Source organism: Pseudopipra pipra, chromosome 27, assembly GCF_036250125.1.
Source record: "Pseudopipra pipra isolate bDixPip1 chromosome 27, bDixPip1.hap1, whole genome shotgun sequence".
Classification (NCBI taxonomy): Eukaryota; Metazoa; Chordata; class Aves; order Passeriformes; family Pipridae; genus Pseudopipra; species Pseudopipra pipra.
This window is the reverse complement of record NC_087575.1, coordinates 5,382,718-5,401,317: the sequence shown is the minus strand read 5'-3', so window position 1 is coordinate 5,401,317 and position 18,600 is coordinate 5,382,718. Positions and strand designations below refer to the sequence as shown.

At 70.3% G+C, this 18,600-nt stretch overlaps 1 protein-coding gene across 1 annotated transcript; it reads left to right on the top strand.

Annotated features, from left to right (window-relative positions):
- The first annotated feature begins 182 nt into the window (after window positions 1–182).
- Window positions 183–12,210, top strand: MIDN (midnolin). The gene is made up of 8 exons (XM_064637538.1): window positions 183–357; window positions 2,259–2,484; window positions 3,463–3,550; window positions 3,848–3,910; window positions 8,637–9,023; window positions 9,554–9,686; window positions 9,795–10,088; window positions 10,914–12,210. Exons 2-8 carry the CDS (start codon window positions 2,267–2,269, stop codon window positions 11,174–11,176), a joined length of 1,446 nt encoding a protein of 481 aa, XP_064493608.1. The 5' UTR covers window positions 183–357; window positions 2,259–2,266; the 3' UTR covers window positions 11,177–12,210.
- The last annotated feature ends 6,390 nt before the right edge of the window (window positions 12,211–18,600 follow it).

Sequence of the window (18,600 nt, the reverse complement as noted above, 5' to 3'; positions counted from 1 at the left end):
AGGGGGGGCAGAATCTGGGACTCCTAGGGCAGGACTGGCACTGGGACCTGGGGGCAAGGGCCGGAACCCCCCGCGGGAGCAGGTGCGGGTACCGCCGGGGCCGCTGCCGGGGCCAGCCCGGTCCCTGCCCGGTCCCTGCCCCCGCCAGGCTCCACCCCGGGCGGTGCGGGATAAAACTTGGGGCACCTCCCCGGCAGCTCCGCGTCAGGGCTGCGCTCGGACCGGCTGCAGCGCTCGGCAGGGGACACCGCGCCGACCGCCACCTCCCCCCGGGACGTTTCTGGGGTCTCTCTCCCTCTTCCTGCCGCCGGAGGCAGCTGAGCTCCCGCCGCGCCGGGATCCGCGGGGCCGCGCTCGGTGAGTGGGGCCGCGCCGGGCCGGGGGGAGCCCAGGTGGGGGTGCGGGGGGATCCGCGGACCGGGACCGCGCTCACTACGTTGCTTTCCCTGGAGCGGGCGGGGTGGCCCCGCTTCCCCGGGGCTCCCGGGGGCACTCAGGGCAGAGCCCCGCTCGGGGTGTCCGGGAGCGCTGCCCACCCGCCGGGACCCAGCGTGTCCCTGCTCAGTCGGGGCTTTGTCTGCCCTCGGGGAACGGGAGCTGGGTCGGTTCCTCTCGCTCCGGCTTCCGGGACCTCGGTGCGCCCCTCTCGATCCCCATCGCGTCCCGGGGAGCGGCGTACCGGGGAGGCTGCCCGGGCCGGTTCGCTCCGTCCCGGCGGGCGGGCAGCGGCCCCGGGCCGCACCGCGGCGGGGCCCCCCGGTCGCTCGGTCAGGGCCACCCGGCGGCTCGGTGAGCGCTCCCGGCCGCCGGTGCGGCCCCCGCGGCCCCCCCGGGCGCAGGAGGCGCGGCGGGGCCGGCAGGGGGCGCCCGCGCTTTGCTGACTCATAGCCCCCCCGGGCCCCCCCCGGTGCGGTGCCGGGCCGGAGCCCCGGGGCGGCCGTTCCGCCCCCCGGGAGGGGCAGCCGGGGCTGGGGCCGCTGGGGGGGAGGTCCCCGCTGCGGGACTGGGGATCGGGGAGCTAGAAGCGTGCTGGGGGGCGCGGGGGGGGCTCAGCCCCGTGTCGGGACGGTTCCCCGTAGCTTTAACGGCGTCACTAAGGAAGGTGACGGGGCGGGTGCGTGTGACCGGGCGGGTGTGACTGGCCGCGGGTGACTGTGCGGGTCCCCTCCGCCCTTTCCGCCTCTGTGTCCCCGCGTCACTCGGCTCCGGGGGCTCCGGCTCCCGCCCGGCCCCGCGGGCAGTCACCTCCCGCCGCGGCCTCCTCCGGTGCGGGGGCCGCTCACCGCCCCCGCCGCGGCGCTCCGGGGCCGCCGCCTGCCCGTGTCCCGCGTTCACCCCTCCGCGGCGCCCGGGCCTCGCCCGCCGAGCCCGCTGGCCCCCGCGGAGAGGGGGTGCCCGGCCGGACCCCCGATCCCGGCCCCGCGCCCCTTTGTTGTGCGCCGGGATTATGAATGGCTCCAGGCGCGGCGCGAGGGCGCGCGGGGGGCGGGGCCGGGGGCGGGGCCGCGCGGCCGCGTGGGCGGGAGGAATCCGGCCGGGCCGCCCCGCCCACCGGGGCCACGTGGGGAGCCTGCGCCCGCCCCCCATTGGCCGCCACCGCGGATGTCTGGGCGCCCGGCGCGCCGCCATTGGCCGCGGCCGCCGGAGGAGCCGGAGTGAATGAGGGCGAGGCCCCGCCCCCCGGGACGTTGCTACATTGTAACTTCCCTCCCCCCGGTGCTCCCACGGCAGCGCGAGCGGCGGCCGGTTCGGCGGGTCCGGCCCCACCGAGGGGGGAGCGACGCGGCCTCCCCGCCCCTCGCCGCGGCCTCGGGCCTCACCCCGCCCCCAGACACCCCGCTCCGAGAGCACAGAGCGGCGGCGAGGAGAAAGAAAGGAGGCGGCGGAGCAGGGGCAGGCGGCAGGCAGGGACGGGCAGCGCCGCTTCTACCGCCCCCCTCCCGCGGCAGCCACCGGAGCGGGGCGAGCACGGGGGATTTTATATTTTTTATTTTTATATATATATATTTTGTTTTCTTCGCCCGGGCCGCGGAGGGCCCGGCCGGTGCAGCCCTGCTTGGGGACCCCCCCTCCGCCCCCACAGCCGCCCCCCGCCTCCTCCCGGCCCCCGCCCGAGGCCTCGCCGCGCAGCCGGAGCTCCCGTGGGTCCCGCCGGGCGTGCGGCGGAGCGGGCCCCGCTCTCTCCTTTGTCCGCTCCCGCACTCCCCGCGCCGCGTCCCGCCGTCGCCCCCCGGCACCGACCGCCGCTGCCCCCGCAGGTCGGCGGATGGACCCGCAGCCCGGCGCCAGGAGCTGCAGCCGCGGGGCTCCCGCCTGCGAGGTGGGGCCGCCCGAGCCCCCCATGAACCTCTACATCCACACCACCACCGGCACGCGCTATGAGCTCTCCGTGCCCGCCGAAGAGACGGTGGAGGGGCTGAAGCGGCGGCTGTCCCAGCGCCTCAAGGTGCCCAAGGAGCGGCTGGCGCTGCTGCACAAAGAGAGGTACGTCACGGGGGGGCTCGGCGCGGCTCGGGGGGCTCGGGGTCCTCAGCCCCCCGGCAGCGGGGCTGGGCGCGGGGGCGGCCCCCTCGCACCGGGCTCGGCACCGCACAAAGGCTCCCGCCCCCTCCCCCTTCCCGGCCCCATTCCTGTGCGGGGCGGGGGGGGGGACAGCCCGGGGGGCCGCGGCGGGGGCGAGCGGGGGCCGGGCCGGAGGGAGGGAGGGAGGGGGGCTCGGGTGGAGGGAGGGGGCGCCGGGCCGGGACCGGAGCGCGGCCGCCGCCCCCTCGCCCGGCCCTGCCGGGGCTCCTTTGTGGGCGGCGGGGCCCGGCCGTGCCCCGGCCCTTTGTTCTGGGCTCAGCCCCGGCGGCGGCGCGGTCCGGCCCCCCCCGAGCCCCCAGCGCCGGGGGGGCCTTTGTCTGCCGGGGGCTCGGGCCGAGGGGCTGCGCACCCCCCGCGTGGAGCGGGGCCCGCGTGGGGCCGAGCCCGGAGTAACTTGGAGAGTCTCTCCCGGATCGGAGGGGGGGACACGCGGGGACACCGCGTCCATCTGCCGGCACCCACGGGGTCGGGGGGGCACGTTCACAGTGCTGCCTCCCCCGCCCACGTTTGTCCCAGCTTCTCTCCCACCGCCTCCCCCCGTGGGCAGGTTTCCTGTGCCACGAAGCCATGGAGCCCCCCCCGTACCCCCTCCCCAGCCCAGCTCCTCGCTGACCCCTTCACCCCGATGGCTGCAGCCCCGCCGGCACTGCCCCATGCCCGGAGCAGGGGTGCCCCACACTGTGAGCTCCCCCTCTGGGGGTCAGCTGAGCAGTGGGGTGCCGGGATCCCCTCCTGCCTGGCAGGGGTTTGAATTGCTTGGGGTGGGTGGGCTTGGTCCCCTGGGAGCAGGCAGGCTTGCAGCTGGTGTCCCCCCTCGTGTGTCCCCCCGGGGGTCTGCCTGGCCTGCACTGACCCCGCTTTTGGTGTCTCTCCCCACAGCCGCCTGAGCTCCGGCAAACTGCAGGACCTGGGGGTCGTGGAAGGCAGCAAGCTGACACTGGTGCCCACCGTGGAGGCTGGATTGATGGTGAGTGCCCTTTTCCTGCTGCTCCCTCCCACTCGTCCCTGTCTATTATTAAAGCCCCGAGGATGAGGATGAGGATGAGGATGTGATGTGCTGGCAGCCCCGAGGCTCTGCTGCCCCAGCCCTCGCTGAGGAGGCAGCACTGGGCTGGGCACGGCAGCAGGTTTAATATTTCACTCCTTTCTCAGGGCTTGTGTAGAAATAGTGGAAGTGACATGTCATCCCTCCCTCCTGCTGCGGACGCCCCCTCCTTCGCTGCATTTGTAATGTTAATCCCCCCCCTCCTCCTTTTTTTTCCAGTCCCAGGCGTCCAGGCCAGAACAGTCGGTGATGCAAGCGCTGGAAAGCTTAACTGAAACTCAGGTGAGGGGCTGGATGCCGAGGCAGGATGGAGACAAAGGCGGGGGGTGGGGGAAAAGGACCGCGGAGGCCTCACTCTGCTTCCCCTCCCAAAAGCTTTGGCGTTGGTGCTTCGCTGAGGTCGGGAATGCTGAGGGCTTCAGCAGGGCTGGGAATGCTGAGGGTGGTGCCCGGGGCGGGCACCGTCACCCTGAGCAGGGAGGTCCCACACCACAGCCTCGCAGCCCAAACAAGCCGGGAGCTGGGGAGGTGAGGTGACTCACTCAAGGTCACACAGCAGGTCGGTGGCAGAGCTGGGCAGCTCGGGGCCCTGCCTGGGGGTGTGGGGCTGCAGACCCCCCCAGCTGCCCACCCCAAAGTGCAGAGACAGGGCTGCCCATCTGCCCCGTGTTGTGGGTGTTGGAGGGGCTGGCAGGGCCACGCTGGGGGCTTGTGGGGCTGCAGAGCCCAGCTTCCCCCCTCTCCTTGGAGCCATCCTTGGGGGGTGGGATTGACTGTGCCCGAGTGTTCTGGCCCTCTCTGTGTCCCTGTCCATGTCCCTGCTCAGTGGCCTTGTGCTGGGGTGCCGGGCCCCAGGGAGGGGGGTGTGGAGGGGCCCGCGGGCGGCGTTGGCGGGGCCGCGGTGGAATCGCTGTGGAGTTCCTGGCAGTTGGCGGGGTGGGAGGTGGGCGGGTGGGGGGTCCTCGCTGCTGGGGGGTCTCAGCCATGGGGCGGAAGCGTTCCCAGGGTGGGAGAGCCGTGGGTGAGCCGTGGGTGCGCGCGCAGCCGCCGGCTCCTGCCGCGAAGGTGGAATTTACCCCCAGCTGCGCAGGCCCCGCTCCTTTGTTTTCCGTCTCTGTTACTGCTGTGAAACTCTTTCCTTCCTTTTTCTGGCTGATGCTGCAGATTCGTTTTTTTAAGGGTCGGTTTTTTGGGTTTTCTATAACCTGCCTCACTGAATTTGGGGAAGGAGCTGAGCCCAGGGATCGGACAGGGGGTCGGTGGGGGCATGGCTGTGCCCCCTCACGCTGTGGGGATGTGGCAAGGGCCAAGCTGCCCTGCCTGCAGGGACTGACCTGCAGTGCCCTTGGCTGACCGGGGTGACCTTGTCTTTTGGGGGCTGGTTTAACCCCATGTGGGCCAGGGGGGTGAGCTCGGACCGGAGCCCTGTGCCAGAGGCTGCCGGGGTCCCCAGGGTGCTCGTGGGGTGCTGCCCATCCCAGCTGGGGTGCAGAGCTGTGAGAGGGGGCTGGTGCTGGCAGCCCAGCCCGGGGGTCCCAGTGCATGTCCCGGTCTCAGGGCTGCAGGTATTTCTCGTGAGGCCGTGCAGCTCCACACCGGGGTGGGATGGACTGGGGAGCCAAGGAGCCCATGGAGCTCGGGGTGCCCCTTGCACTGGGCTGTGGCCCCCTCGGCCAAGCACAGCAGGGCAGAGGAGGGTGGGTGGGCGGGCAGGCTACGGTCTGGCACTGGCTGTGGGAAGCGACTCCACACCTCCCTGCCCACCGCAGGTTCCTCCGGTCGGTGATTCAGGAAGCCAGGGCTGAGCAGGAGGAACCGCCAGCACCTGGGGGGTGGCGGGAGGGGGGGCAGGAAACCACTCCTCCCATTCATGCTTTGCTGGGCTCTGCCTGCGTCACGCAGCCTCCGGAGCGCAGGGAGAGCTGAGCCGCTTCCTCTGGGGGTGGGGGGGGGGCCGGGGCGCTGCCACCCCCTCCCCAGCCTTTGGGGAAGTGGCTGCTGGGCACGGGGGCTTCCTGGAAATGCTCCCGCACTTCCTTCCGCCCCGCACAGCTGCCCCCGCTTTCCAGGGAGCCCACAAACCGTTCGGTCCCTCTGCCTTGGCTCTGCCTTCCCCCAGTGCCTCTGCCCAGGAATGCTGGGGGGGACACATCCTGCTCTTCGAGGGCCGGGAGCTGCAGCCAGAGGAATGTGGCTTGGGGGTTCTGTCCCTCTGCCCCCCTTGGCACAGAAAACCCCCTGGGCACCGATACAAGTGGCTAGATGGGGTTCCCAGCTGTGCCCAACCAGAGACCCTGCAGGAGATGTGGGGCCATTTCCTGCTCCCCCTTCTCTTATTTGCCTTGGCCTTGTCTTTCCCCTCTGGATCTCCCAGGACGGTTTCTCTGTGCCTGTTTGGGGGTGCTGCCCTCCCCATGTGGGGCAGGGGCTCACTGGGGGCAGCTCCCACTCTCTGCCAGCCCAGAGTGGGGGGCCTGGAGGTGTCTGGGGCTGGGGGCCGGGGTGACGCGGGGCCAGGCGTCGGAGCGAGGCGGGAATGCGGCGTTCTCTGAGTCATCTGCGTTTCTGAGAAGCAGCCGGGAGACACTTGCCCCATCCCTGCGGGCCCCAAGCCCGGCACGGTGCGGCTGAGCCCCCCAGGGCTTGGCAGGGTCCCCGGGGGGCTCCTGGGCGTGGGGTTTCTGGGGGGCCCAGTGGTCCCAGCCCCCTCGGCGGGGCCGTGCCGGCCCCCGCGGCAGAGCCGGCTGGGAGGGACGGGGTCCTCCCGGCGTGGGCGGCCGAGCGGGCGGCTGGGTGGGACGTGTTTGCATTGGAGCGGGCTGGTTTCGCCGGGGGGGTTGGCAGCGGCGCGGGGGCGGGTGCTGGGAGCCCCGGAGCTGGGGCGCCGCGGGGACCCGGCCGGCTCAGGGCCACGGCCCAGCCCCAGGGGTGCTTGGGGGGCCCTGGGACCCCCTCGGCTGGGGACCGAGGGGGTGGTTCTGGGTGCCCCTGGGAAGGGCTGGCAGCGCGGGCCTGGCGGGGCTTGGGGTGCTCTGGTTTCTCCCGACGCTGGCGAGGGGTCAGGCAGGGCAGGCCGGGGTGAGTCACAGGGAGCGGGAGGCCACTGACGTCAGAGGGCCCCGGGGATGCGCGCGGGGCTCCCCCGGGAACGCCGGGGTGCGGAGCCAGGGCTGGGGCAGGGGTCCTGCCTCACTGCCTCCCCCTGTGTGTGGGGTGGGGCCGGGGGGCTGTGAGAGACCCCACTCCCCACTCAGGAGCGCGGTGGGAACAGGATGGGGGCTGGAGGGGACTGGTCCCCTTCCCAAGCATGGGTAAGTGGCGTGTGGATGTGGTGTGGGGGGTCCCTGTGTGAAATGTCCCCCCCTACACTGACTCTGGGAGCAGCAGCAGGGATGGGGTGGCCCAGCAGCCGTGGGGGGCTCCACGCAGGGTCAGGAGGTGGCTGGAGCTCTGGACGTGGCCGGTGGTCGTGGCTGAGCAGTGAGGATGGGGCTGCCAGCCTGGCGTGAGGCCACCCAGGCTGCTGTGGGCAGGGGAACTGAGGCAGGACGGGGGCAGGGGTGACGCTTTCCTGTGCCCAGGTGCTCTGTGCGTGCACACGCGTGTGCACACGCGTGCCCATGTGCGTGCCCGCCGTCCTCTCCCGCCCCCTCGCCCCGTAACCTCCCTGTCCAGAGCTGCAGTGTCTCCTTCCCGCCCACCCCTTCCTCTGCAGCCTCCGCCTGACACGCTCGGGGCTTTGCTGCTGGTATTTTTAAAGCTGCTTTTCCCACGGCTTCTCAGAACCGGCCTCCGCGGCAGCGGGGGAGCGGGGCCGGGGCCGGGGGGGCCCCGCTGGCAGCGCTGGGGGCAGGGGGGTGGGGGGGCTGCCAGGGATCCTTCGCCTCGTCCCGCCACGGGTGACGGCTGCGCCCCGAAGGTGCCGTGGGGTGTGGGTGGGTGACGTCGGGAGCCGAGCGCGGCACCGCACGTGACGGGCTGGGAAAGCCGGGCCCTGCTGTGCCCTGGAACAGCGCGGCTGGGGGGTGGCGTCATCCCCATTAGCCCTGACCCCGGGTCCTGCCCACAGCCCCACGTGAGCCCCGGGCTGGCGGGGGCGAGAGGCACAGGCCCCTGCAGGGCAGGGGGTGCTGGGGGGGCTCATGGCTGCCCCAGCCCCACCGGGATGTCAGGGGCTCCCCTGTTCCCTGGCACAGCTGCCAAGTGATTTATGTGTCGTGGGGGCTGAGCGGGCTGTGCCGGGGGGCGGCAGGTGTTGGGGACTGGGGCCCCCCCACAGCTGCGGCCCAGGCAGGGTCAGGCCCCAGCTCTTGTCTCTGTGCTGCAGCTGCTCCATCACCTGCCGGAGCTGGAGCCTCCAGGCTGGGCAGGGCCTGCCCCCCCCAGTCTGCCCTCGGTGTGGGGAAGGGGGGCAGGTGGGCTGCACTTCCCTGCCTGGCAGCCCTGAGTCACGGTGGTGGGCATGCAAGGACCCAGCGTGTCCTCACCTGCCCCCTGCCCCGTGCCTGCGGGGGCACCCCTTCCCTGGGCACTGGGCTGGCCAGAACAGCAGTGCTGGCCCCGGGGCCGGGTGTGGGGCTGTGGGTGGCCCCAGCTGCAGCCCCTGCCTGTCCCTGCCCACTGGGAGCTGCTGGGATCTGTGCTGGGGAGGGTGGCCAGGCAGGGAGGGCATCTTGCTGCTGTGGAATAAAGGGCAGGAAGGGCAGAAGGAAGAGAAATACCCCCCCGGCACCGTCAGCTGACAGAGCTGGCACTGGAACAGGGTCGTACGGGGACAGCAGCCAAGCTCTCCCGCCAGCCTGGCACGGCTGAGGGGCTGTGGGGGGTGTCACCCCTTCCCTGCCCCAATGACCGGTCCCTATGGCTGCAGGAGACCTGTGGGGGCAACTGCCATCCTCTGCTTGGCCCCAGGGGGGCAACAACCGTCCCCCTCCTTGGCACCGGGGTGGGGGGTCTCTGCGTGGTCTCACTGAGCGCCACAGCTGAAGGGGGTCCCTTCTCTCCGCAGGTCAATGACTTCTTGTCGGGCCGGTCCCCGCTGACCCTGGCCCTGCGCGTGGGGGACCACATGATGTTCGTGCAGCTGCAGCTGGCGGCCCAGCAGAGCACGGGGCAGCTCCAGCACCGGCACCTCATCGCCAGCCGCGGCGAGGCGGGGGCCAGCGCCAGCCCCCACTGCCGGACGCTGCACGGCGCCGCCGGCTCCGGCTTCGCCCGCATCCCCGTGGTGCCCACGTGCCAGCAGAGCCCGGCCCCCAGCCCCACGCCCGCCATGCCGGCCCCCCCCATGTACTGTAACGCCCCCCACCCCGCGCCCATCACCGCCGGGATGTTCCGCTCGCACGGGGCCAGCGCGCAGACGGTGAACAGCAGCGTGGTCTCCTCCTGCTCAGAGGTGAGTCGGGGGGGTCCCGGGGTCTTTGGGGCAGGGAAGTGAAGCCGTGAACTTCCCAGCCCTGCCGTGGCAGTGCCTGTCCCTGCCTCAGTTTCCCCATGCGTGGAACAGGGTTGTCCCCCAGTCTGGCCTCCAGAATGTCCCCAGGTCCCGGGGAGGGACTCAGGGACAGGGTGTAACCAGGCTCTTACCCTGCCTGTCCCACACCCTGCCTGTCCCACACCCTGCCTGTCCCCAAGAGTGGACAGGAGCTGCTGCTGCTGCTTCCCTTTTCCCCTCACACAGCACAGCAGGGTGGGGCAGGCTTGTTTGGACTCCCAGGGCTGGGGACACTGGTGCCCAGAGGGGTGGGGCAGCCATAGCTCCTTGTGTCCCAGTAAAATTGGGGCTGGGGGTGCCTGCTGCACCCTGCTCCCTGCCTGGGAGCCCCTGACCTGGCTGTTTGGGAGGAGGCAGAAGGGCAGGAGCAGGGCTGTGTGCCCCCCATAGACCCCTTCCCAGAGGCTGATCCCACTTTTCTCCCCTCCCAGGTGGACTGTGGCTCCCGCAGCAGCAGCTCCCCAGGCAGCAGCCCGGCCCCCTCGGCCCGATCCCGCAAGCCTGGGGCGGTCATCGAGAGCTTCGTCAACCACGCGCCCGGGGTCTTCTCAGGGACCTTCTCCGGTACGTGGTGCTGAGCCTCCCGGGGCAGTGGCTGGGGGGATGTGGGGACGGTGGGGCTGTGGATCTGGGGGGGCTGCTCGTCTAACCCCCACCTCTGCCCCCCTGCAGGCACTTTGCACCCCAACTGCCAGGACAGCAGCGGGCGGCCGCGGCGGGACATCGGCACCATCCTGCAGATCCTGAACGACCTCCTCAGCGCCACGCGACACTACCAGGGCATGCCCCAGTCCCTGACGCAGCTCCGCTGCCAGACGCAGTTCTCCTCCTCCTCCTCGTCCTCGCCGCCTGCCTCCCCGGACCTCGCCACCAAAACTACCTCAGAGTCGCTGCCAGCGGCCGCCGCCCCCCCCCTGCACCCTGTCGTCCAGTGCCAAAGCCAGATCCGGATGTGCAAGCCCAGCGGTGAGTCTGGCTGCCCCCGAGTGTGGAGGGCTTGGGGGTTAAGGTCGACAGCTCCTGGGGGTCCCTGGTCCATCCCATCGCCCTGGGGGCTGTGGCCGGGATGAGCAGAGAGGGGCTGGGTAGGTGGATGATTGACAGGTGTCAATCATTGGCAGGAGGGCTGGACCCCGTGGGGTGTGGCAGGGGCTCCCACGGCCCCCCGGTGTGGTGGGGACACGCCTGTGCCCCCCGGGGCCGGAAGGTGCCAGAGGTGCCCGCCCCAGACCCCCCGATTTGCTTAGAGGAAAGAAGTGAAACCAACAGTGCCGGCCCGGGGGGGGGGAATCGTCTCCCTCAGGGTTTGCTCTTCCTTCTCTCCCAGATTGGGGGGGCCCAGGCCCCCACTGGGGGCAGCTCCTGGCTGGCTCCAGCCCCCAGTGACATGGCCAGGGCTTCTCAGGGTCACCCCCAGCTCTGGTCTCTGCCAGGACCCCAACACTGTCCATCTGGGGGGGCCTTGTTTGGGTATAAAGGGAGTGTTGTTGTGGGGACCCTGCACCCCAAAAAGGGCTGCACCGCACTTAGGGACAAGCTGGCACCATGATGGGGACCCTGGTTTTTGGGGTGCCCAGGCATCTTTGCCGTGGGGGGCTGTGCATCCCCCTGGATGTGGGTCAGGCCAGGCCCCCATGACCCCCCTTCCCCCTGCTGTGGGGGTGTCCACACGTCTGTGCCACGAGCGGCTGCCTGGGGGCCTGCATGCCCCCTGCCCTGGGGGCCTGCGTGTCCCCCGCCCCCAGCCGTCCACGGCAGCCCCCCCTGACCCCCGTCCCCTTTCCCCCGCAGGGGACCGCCTGAGGCAGACGGAGAACCGGGCGACGCGCTGCAAGGTGGAGCGGCTGCAGCTGCTGCTGCAGCAGAAGCGGCTGCGGCGGAAGGCGCGGCGGGACGCGCGGGCGCCGTACCACTGGGTGCCCAACCGCAAGGCCGGGCGCACCAACAGCAACAGCAGCGTCTCCAGCGAGGGCAGCCTGGACCTGGACTTCGAGGACTCGGTCTGGAAGCCGGAGGTCAAGGCCGAGATGAAATCCGAGTTTGTCGTAGCATAGAGAGCCCGTGCCCGGGGGGGCCCCGGGGGACTGTGCCGGGGGGTCCCGTCGCCGCCCCTGCGGGGGGGTCAGCGCGGGTGTCACGGCCGGGGCTCCTCGAGATTCGCCGTCTCCTGCGACCGATGCCTCGGGCCGACCCGCGTGTCACGGGGAGAGCCCCCCGCCCCCCGGTTGCTTGGCTTTGGGGAGATGGGGGGAGCAGCTGGAGCCGCCCCCTCCCCGCAGCCTCCCCGGCTGGGAATGGGGGGTCCCGACACCCCGGGGGGGTCCCGGGACATATCGAAGCTGCTGCTTTGCTGTGAAGAGGGGCTCGGGGGGGGTGCTCTGGGCCCCCCCGCGTCACCCCCCGGTGCAGGCAGGAGGAGGTGAAGTCTCTCTCGGAGGTGCTGGAGCCCCCCCGATTTGGGGGCCGTTTGTTTTCCTTCCCTTCTATATGTAGCATTGCTCGGCTGCGGGGCTGGGCCCCCCCGGGCAGTCGGGGGGGACACGTGTGTGCCTGGGCCCCGCCGCCGCAGCCCGGGGAGGGGGGACGGGGTGGGGGGGCTTTGTTTTGGGGGGATGTTAATTTTGTTTGGGGAGGGAGAAGCCAAGGCGCTTTCCCTCCGCGGCCGAGCCCAACTTCCGAGTCGCTGGACTCCTTCCCACCCGCCACTTGGGTGGTTGGATTTTCTTTTTTAACTTAAAAAAAAATTAAAAAAAAGGAGAAGAAAAAAAAAAAGAGAAAAAACCTGAATAAATAACCCCAAACTCGGTCCCGGCCGCGGGGCCGGTATTTATAGACATTAATGACCCGACTGAGCCAATACTGACATAGTCTTCATAGGCCGTAGGATCCTTTTTCTTGTCCGACTTGGATTTTTTTCCGTCAGGATCTGTGCAAATAGAGCCCCCACGTGACGTGTTTTTTGTCTGTAAAAGTCTTTTTTTTTTGTGTGTGTTTCGGGGAGGGGGGGGCGGGGGGGAGAGCGAGGCTTTTTCGGTCTTTAATATTTTATTTTTTATTTTTGAAATAAATTTGGGCAGTCTGGATGCAACCGTGCCTGGTGTTGTTACGGAGGAGGAAAGGGGACATTTGGGCACCCCGTTGGTGTTGGGGGGGGCACACAGGGCAGCTGGGCACCCCCTCAGCCTGCCTGCAGCACCCTGAGGTCCTTGCCCTCAGTGACACAGCCGTGTGCCTATGCACACGCATGACGTGTGTCCTCAGCTCCACACGTGCTCTGCACACCTGTCCAGGTAGATGTGCCCAGCCCCGCACACGCGTGCACACATGTGCGGGTGCCCATGCGTGTGCTCAGCACTCACACACGTGTGTGGACCCGCAGGAGGAGGGAGGGGGGTGATGGAGCTGCCCCGTCCTCCAGGGAAGGGCTGTTTCCACCCTCTCCAGGGGCCGGACCCAGGCCCGTGGCTCTGCGGGGGCTCATCCGACCGGGTGCTCCCGGTCCCGTCCCACCTGGAGGAGCTGGGCCGGTTCCACCAGCTGGGTTGGCTGCAGGTGCTGGCTCCTTCTCTCCCTCCCTCCCTTCCTGGCCTCCTGTGTCACGGCAGGGTGGCCGCGGGCCAGGGTGGGGGGTTGATGGCCACAACCCTGGCTGTGCCTCAGTTTCGCCACCTGCAGTTGCAGGTCAGTGTCCCTGTGGCTTTCCCCTGCCCCGGGAAAGGTGACAGGATGGGGATGGCCCTGGGGACATCTGTCAGTGCCATCCCACCCATGGGACCCCCTTCCCATGGCCCCAGGTTCCCTGGGAGGGAGCTGGGGGGGCCTCGGGGTGTTGGTGGCTGTGTGGTGCCAGGGCAGGGGACCCTTTGGGCTGGGACACCCCTGGAACTGCACTGTGACACAGACACAGTGACATGGTGGCATGATGACACTGTCACCCTCAGGCCCTGGGCACACCTGGGGGTGGATGAATCCTCATGGGGGTCTGTTATTTGGGGAGGGGGCAGAGGTGGCTGCCTGTGTCCCCTGTGTGTGTCCCCTGCCATCCCCCATCCCCTGTCCCTGCACCCTGGGGTTGGGGAGGGGGAACAATCCAAAGCTCTGTGGGGCACTCAGCACCCCATGGACAGGATGGGGGGCTCGGCGGTGCTTCCCGTGGGGAGCTGGCCAGGCCCCAAACCCCCGGGAGCAGCCGAGTGCCGCAGGAAGCCGGGCGGGAGCGGAAGCAGCTCAGGTTCCTGCGGTGACAGGAGCTGCACCGGGCACCCCGCGCCCTGCTTTGACGTCATTTCGGGTAGAGCAGCCCCCGGGCCCCCCCCGGCAGCCCCCGGCCCCCCCGACACCCCCAGCCCGTGCCAAATTTGGCAACGGGAAGAGCCGCCGACCGCGGCAGGAGCAACACGGAGACCTTGTAAGGCAATGGCTGCCAGGAGGGCACGCGGGGGACACGCACACGCGTGTGCGCACAGGGACACGCGCCAGCAGCCCTGCGGGGGGGCACACAAACCATAGCGCTGGGGGGGCTCCCCCAGGGACCCCAAACCCCCAGCCCGTCCTGGGGGTCCCAACAGCCGCTCCTATCCCGTGGGCTCAGCTCAGGGTCTGGAGTCCTGGAGGAGCCGTGGGTGCTGCAGGGTGTGAGCTGGGACAGGCCCCAGAGCATGGCATGGCACTGCATGGCATGGCACAGGATGGCATGGCACAGGATGGACCAGGCACCCACAGGAGCTGTCTGGGGTACGGCAGGAGACAAGCCCAGACATGGGGCACCACATTGTGCCACACCACCTCCTCCTCCTCGCTGCCCCCAGCCTGGCCAGCACCCGGCACTGCTGCCAGGCCGTGCTTATCCCAGTGCTCCCAGTATGGAGCAATCCACAGCACCAGCGTCATGCCTGCGGTGTGGCGCCTGCCGGGGGGGCAGCGTGGGTGTCACCTGGCAGGTGTGTGTGTGTGTGTGTGTGTGTGTGTCCATGCACAGGTGTGTGTGTGTGTGTGTGTGTGTGTGTCCATGCACAGGTATGTGTGTGTATGTAGGAGTGTCCCCATGCACACAGGTGTGTCCCCATGCACACGGGTGTGTGTCCGTGCACCCACGGCTGCTGGGTGTGGGCAGCTGGCGCGGGTGCCCCCCTTGTCCCTCCGCCCAGCCCTTGCTGCAGAGGGTGCGCCAGGAAACACCCACAGCTCCCACAGCTCCCAGGGCTCCCGGCACACCCGTGGGCTCCCAGCACACCCGTGGGCTCCGTGTACACCCACGGCGCCGGCCACGCTGCGGCCCCGCGGTGCCGGACACACCCGGGCACAGGCATGCGTGGGGCAGCACGTCAGGCCTTGCACGCCCGGCCCTCGCATTGCACACCCCCCACAGCACCCCACTAACACCCCCAGCCTCGCTGCACCCCCAGCACCCCACTAACACCCCCAGCCTCGCCGCACCCCCAGCCTGCCAACACGCGTGTGCCCCCCGTGTGTGTGCATGAACCCCCTGTCTGAGGGCAGTGGCTGTGCCTGATGTGCCCACCCCACGCTCCCACGGCCCTGGGACCCCCGTGGCCGCCTCCTGCTCCCCCCGGCACAGGGCACGGAGCCCCAGCCCCCCGGTATCTCCCCCGCTGTGCCCGGCGCTGGCTGCGGGTGAGAGACGGGGCTGGCACGGTGGTGCCAGACGCCGGGTGGGCGACGCTGCCACGTGTCCCTGGCACGAGTTGGGAACGCGGCGTCTGCCGCAGTGGGGTCCCAGGTGGGGGCAAGCCCCGGCCCCCGCACGGGGCTGCAGACAGTCCCCCCACCCGGCTCTGGGGCACCTGGCAAGGCTGGGGCACCCATGGGTACCCCCGGGCATCCCTGAGGGCGCAGAGACCCCGGAGGGCTGAGGCCCCTGCACCAGGCCCCAGTGCTGCCGTGGGGCCGGGCTGTGGGCTGGCAGCCCAGGCGTGGGGTGCAGAGGCAGCCGGGGGGGCCGGGAGCTGCCGGCGCAGGGACGGATCCTGGAATTAAAAACATTCCAGGAACTGACTTTGAACCAGATAAAATAACAAGCGCCGCAAGGAATGTCTCACCCCGCCCGCCGGCCACGGCCCCAGGGCGCTCCCCATGGCCTCCCACTGCCCCACACGTGTCCACGGGCCCTTGCACACGCGTGTGCACACAGCCAGCGTGCACATGTGTGCACCACAGCCCGGCTAGAGGGGCAGCCCCAGCGTGCCCAGGCTGGAGGGGGTCTTGGGGTCCCCAGGGGTCTCTGGAGTGCAGGCTGAGCACCCCGTCTGCAGTGAGGGGCTGCAGCTCCCCGGGACTGCTCTGTGAGGCTGCACACACACAGCCTGTGTGCATTGCATGTGCACATGTGTGTGAACACGGCCATGCACACGTGGCTGGTGTGGGGGTGGGGGTGGGCGCAGCTTTCTCCTCCCTCCCCCCCCCCGGCACCCCCGGCCCGCTGCCAGCCCGGCAGGGGGGCAGAGGGTCCCCCCATGTCCTGCCCAGCCCCAGGGCCCCCTCAGCCCCCCCAGCCTGGCCGGCAGAGCCCGGCGTGCCTGGGCGGTGACATCACAGGGGTGGCGGGCAGGGGGCGCGGCGCCAGCCCATCCCCAGGGCCCCCCACCCACTGGGGCTGGGGTCGCAGAGGGGACAGAGCAGCAGCAGCAGCTTCACTGGGTGTCCCAATCAGGCTGCCTGCCCTTGCCAGCAGCAAAGACCCCAAATCCCCTTCCCCACCTCCATGGAGATCCCCCCCCCAAAAGAATCTCCCAGCTGACGTGTTGTGAGAGAGGACACGGGCCAGTTGGCCTCCACAGGGGATGACACTTAAATGGCCCCGGTGACACCGGTGTGGGTGAAGGTTGACTCTCTGTGTCACCCAACTCTGCAGCCTGTGCTGTGGGGGTCCTGTCCCCACAGCGTGGTCTCGGACACCGTGGAGGGCCGAGGGGACACGGGCCCAGAGGGCAGTGCCGGTGCGTCACCGTGTTTACGAGGACCTCGAGGAGCCCTGGTGACGTCCGTGCCGGCCCTGCCAGCCCGGGCCCTGCCAGGTGGCACAGTGCCACCGCCACCGGCTCCCTCGAGACACCGCTCAGATTTTTGGGGCTGGTGTGGGGCTACCTGGCCCCTGGGCCCGGTGGTGCAGGGGGCACGGAGCAGGGTGTCCCCCACCGGAGCCGCTGTGCGGGCGGCAGATGGGGCGTGCACGGGGCTATTTATAGCAGCGGGACCCACAGGTAGTGCCAGTGCGTCAGCGGTGACGCAGCCCCGGGGACGTTCGGCCACACGCCCCCACAGCCACATCCCAGGGGGCCTCTGGCCTCCATCACACAGGAGTGGGGTGCTGGGGGGGCCCCGATGTGTGCCAGTCACTCTTGCAAGGTGCTCAGCCCTCGGCTATGCTGCGTGGGGGGTGGTTTGCTGAGGGCCATGTGCCTGCACCCCCCCGCAGATCCACGTGTGTGTACATGTATGTGAACATGGTCCCTGAGAGCGGATGTTGTGTCTCTGGGTGGCCAAGGCTCCGTGTGTTGCTGTGTGTGCCCACACGTGCCCCAAGTGCGCGGCTGCAGCTGAGCTGTGTGGATCTGCACACTCATGTTGCTGCGTGTGCCTGTACATGGCCACACGCGTGTGTTCTGCTGCATGCACACGCTGTGTGTGTGGCCGTGGCGTGTCTCTGCGTGTGCGCGTGGCTGCGGTGGCCAGGGCTGACTCAGCCCCCAGGCAGCCCAGGAATGCCCCCTCCCCACCCCTGGCCTGTGCTGGGAACGGGCCGTCCTGGGGACGGCGACACCCAGGGCTGACCCAGACCCTGCTGGGAAGATGAGGCGGTGCCCCCCTCCCCGCTCCCCCCATCCTTCCCCCCCTCCCCGCCTCCATCCTGCCCCCCCTCCCATCCTGCCTTCTGGGAACCGCTTACAGAGGCGGAGGTGGGGGAACAGGGGGAGCTGGGCAGGGCTGGGGCCCTGCGGCTGGCAGGAAGGCGGCCCCCCCCCGGGGACCCCTCGGCTCCCCCCGGGCTGCGGGGCTGGACTCGCCAGGCTCCGCTCCGCGCTCCGCGCTCCGCCCCGGGTTTTCCGCGCCCCCGGCTCGTTCATTCATAGATCGCGCGCGCTCCCGGCCCATTCATCCCGGCGCGCGAGGAGCCCCGTTACCGTGGTAACCGCCCCCCCCCGCACACCCCGGTACCGAGCGGGGGTCCCCGCGCCCCCCGTGCGCACCGGGACGGGGCCTGGGAGCGCCCCGAGGGTCCGTGTGCGGGACGGGGAGGGGGGGGCGGGCGCGTTTTCCTGGCGGCGGGACCGGGAGCGGCTGTGCCCGGGGGCGGCTGTGCCCGGGGGTGGCTGTGCCCGGGGGTCCCCGCGTTCGCGCGGCTGCAGGGAGGGCGAGGGCTCCCCTGGGGCTCCCGCCCGCTCAGCCCCCCGAGCCCCGGGCAGCGGCCGCCACGTCGGCGGGGGCGGCCCCCTCTCGCCCCCCCGGGCTGGGGCAGCAGCCCGGCCCCGGCGGTTTCCATCGTGGGCTGGGCTTCGCGCTGCCTTAACCTTGACCTTCTCCCCGCTCCCCCCTCCCCGTCTCTGTGGTCGTGGCACTGAGCTCCGGCGCTGGAGAGTGCAAACCACCCCCCAGAGTGGTGGGAGCCCCCCCGAAACGCCCCAGGGGTTGCAGGGAGTGCGGTGGTTGTGGGGTCAGGGGTGTGAACTGCAGGGTGGCAGAGGGGTGCACCAGTCCTGCACATGAGGGTGTGTGCAGGTCACACGTGTGCACCCGCGGCTCTGTGTGCGGGGGGTTGTGCAGACCTGTGCCCACCCTCCTGTGCATCCCAGGTCCAGCTGTGTGGGGAGGACAGATGTGCTGCCGTGGGCACCCATGGTGCAGGGCCCATGTGGGTTGTGGCAGAAAGCTCCAGAATGTGGCAGGGGCCGGGGGGATGGGGGGGAACTGGAGCTGGACGAATCTTCCAGACAGCGTCTTCTGCCTCCCCAGGGCACCTGGAGAGAGGAGCCACAGGTGGAGGAGAAGCTGCTGCTCCAGCCCCACAGGTGAGCTCCAGCCCCACAGGTGAGCTCCAGCCCCACAGGTGGGCTCTAGCCCAGGGGCTGAGGTACCAGTGTGACAGGGCAGTGCTCCAGGTCGGTGTGAGGCTGGGTGGGTCCTCACACGGCTGCACTTGTGTGTGCCTTGCACAGATGGGTTCTCCTGCAGTTTGTGCACGTGGAGGACATGGGCAGGCGAGAGCACATGTGTGTGTGTACACACGTGTTAGTGTTTGTGCCCTCGGGCACATCCATGTCTGTGTGTGCTCTGAGCCCCCGTGGCCGCGCTGCCGGGTGGGTGGGTGGGTGCTCAGGGCCGCGCTCACGCCGGGGGTTGCCCTCACATGCAGCCGTGTGCGAGTCGCGGGCTCCGCACGCCGGGCGCCTGGCGCTGCCGGGATGACTCACGGGCTCGCAGAGGAAGCCGTGACTCAGGCCTGGATTCCTGCCGCTCCCCG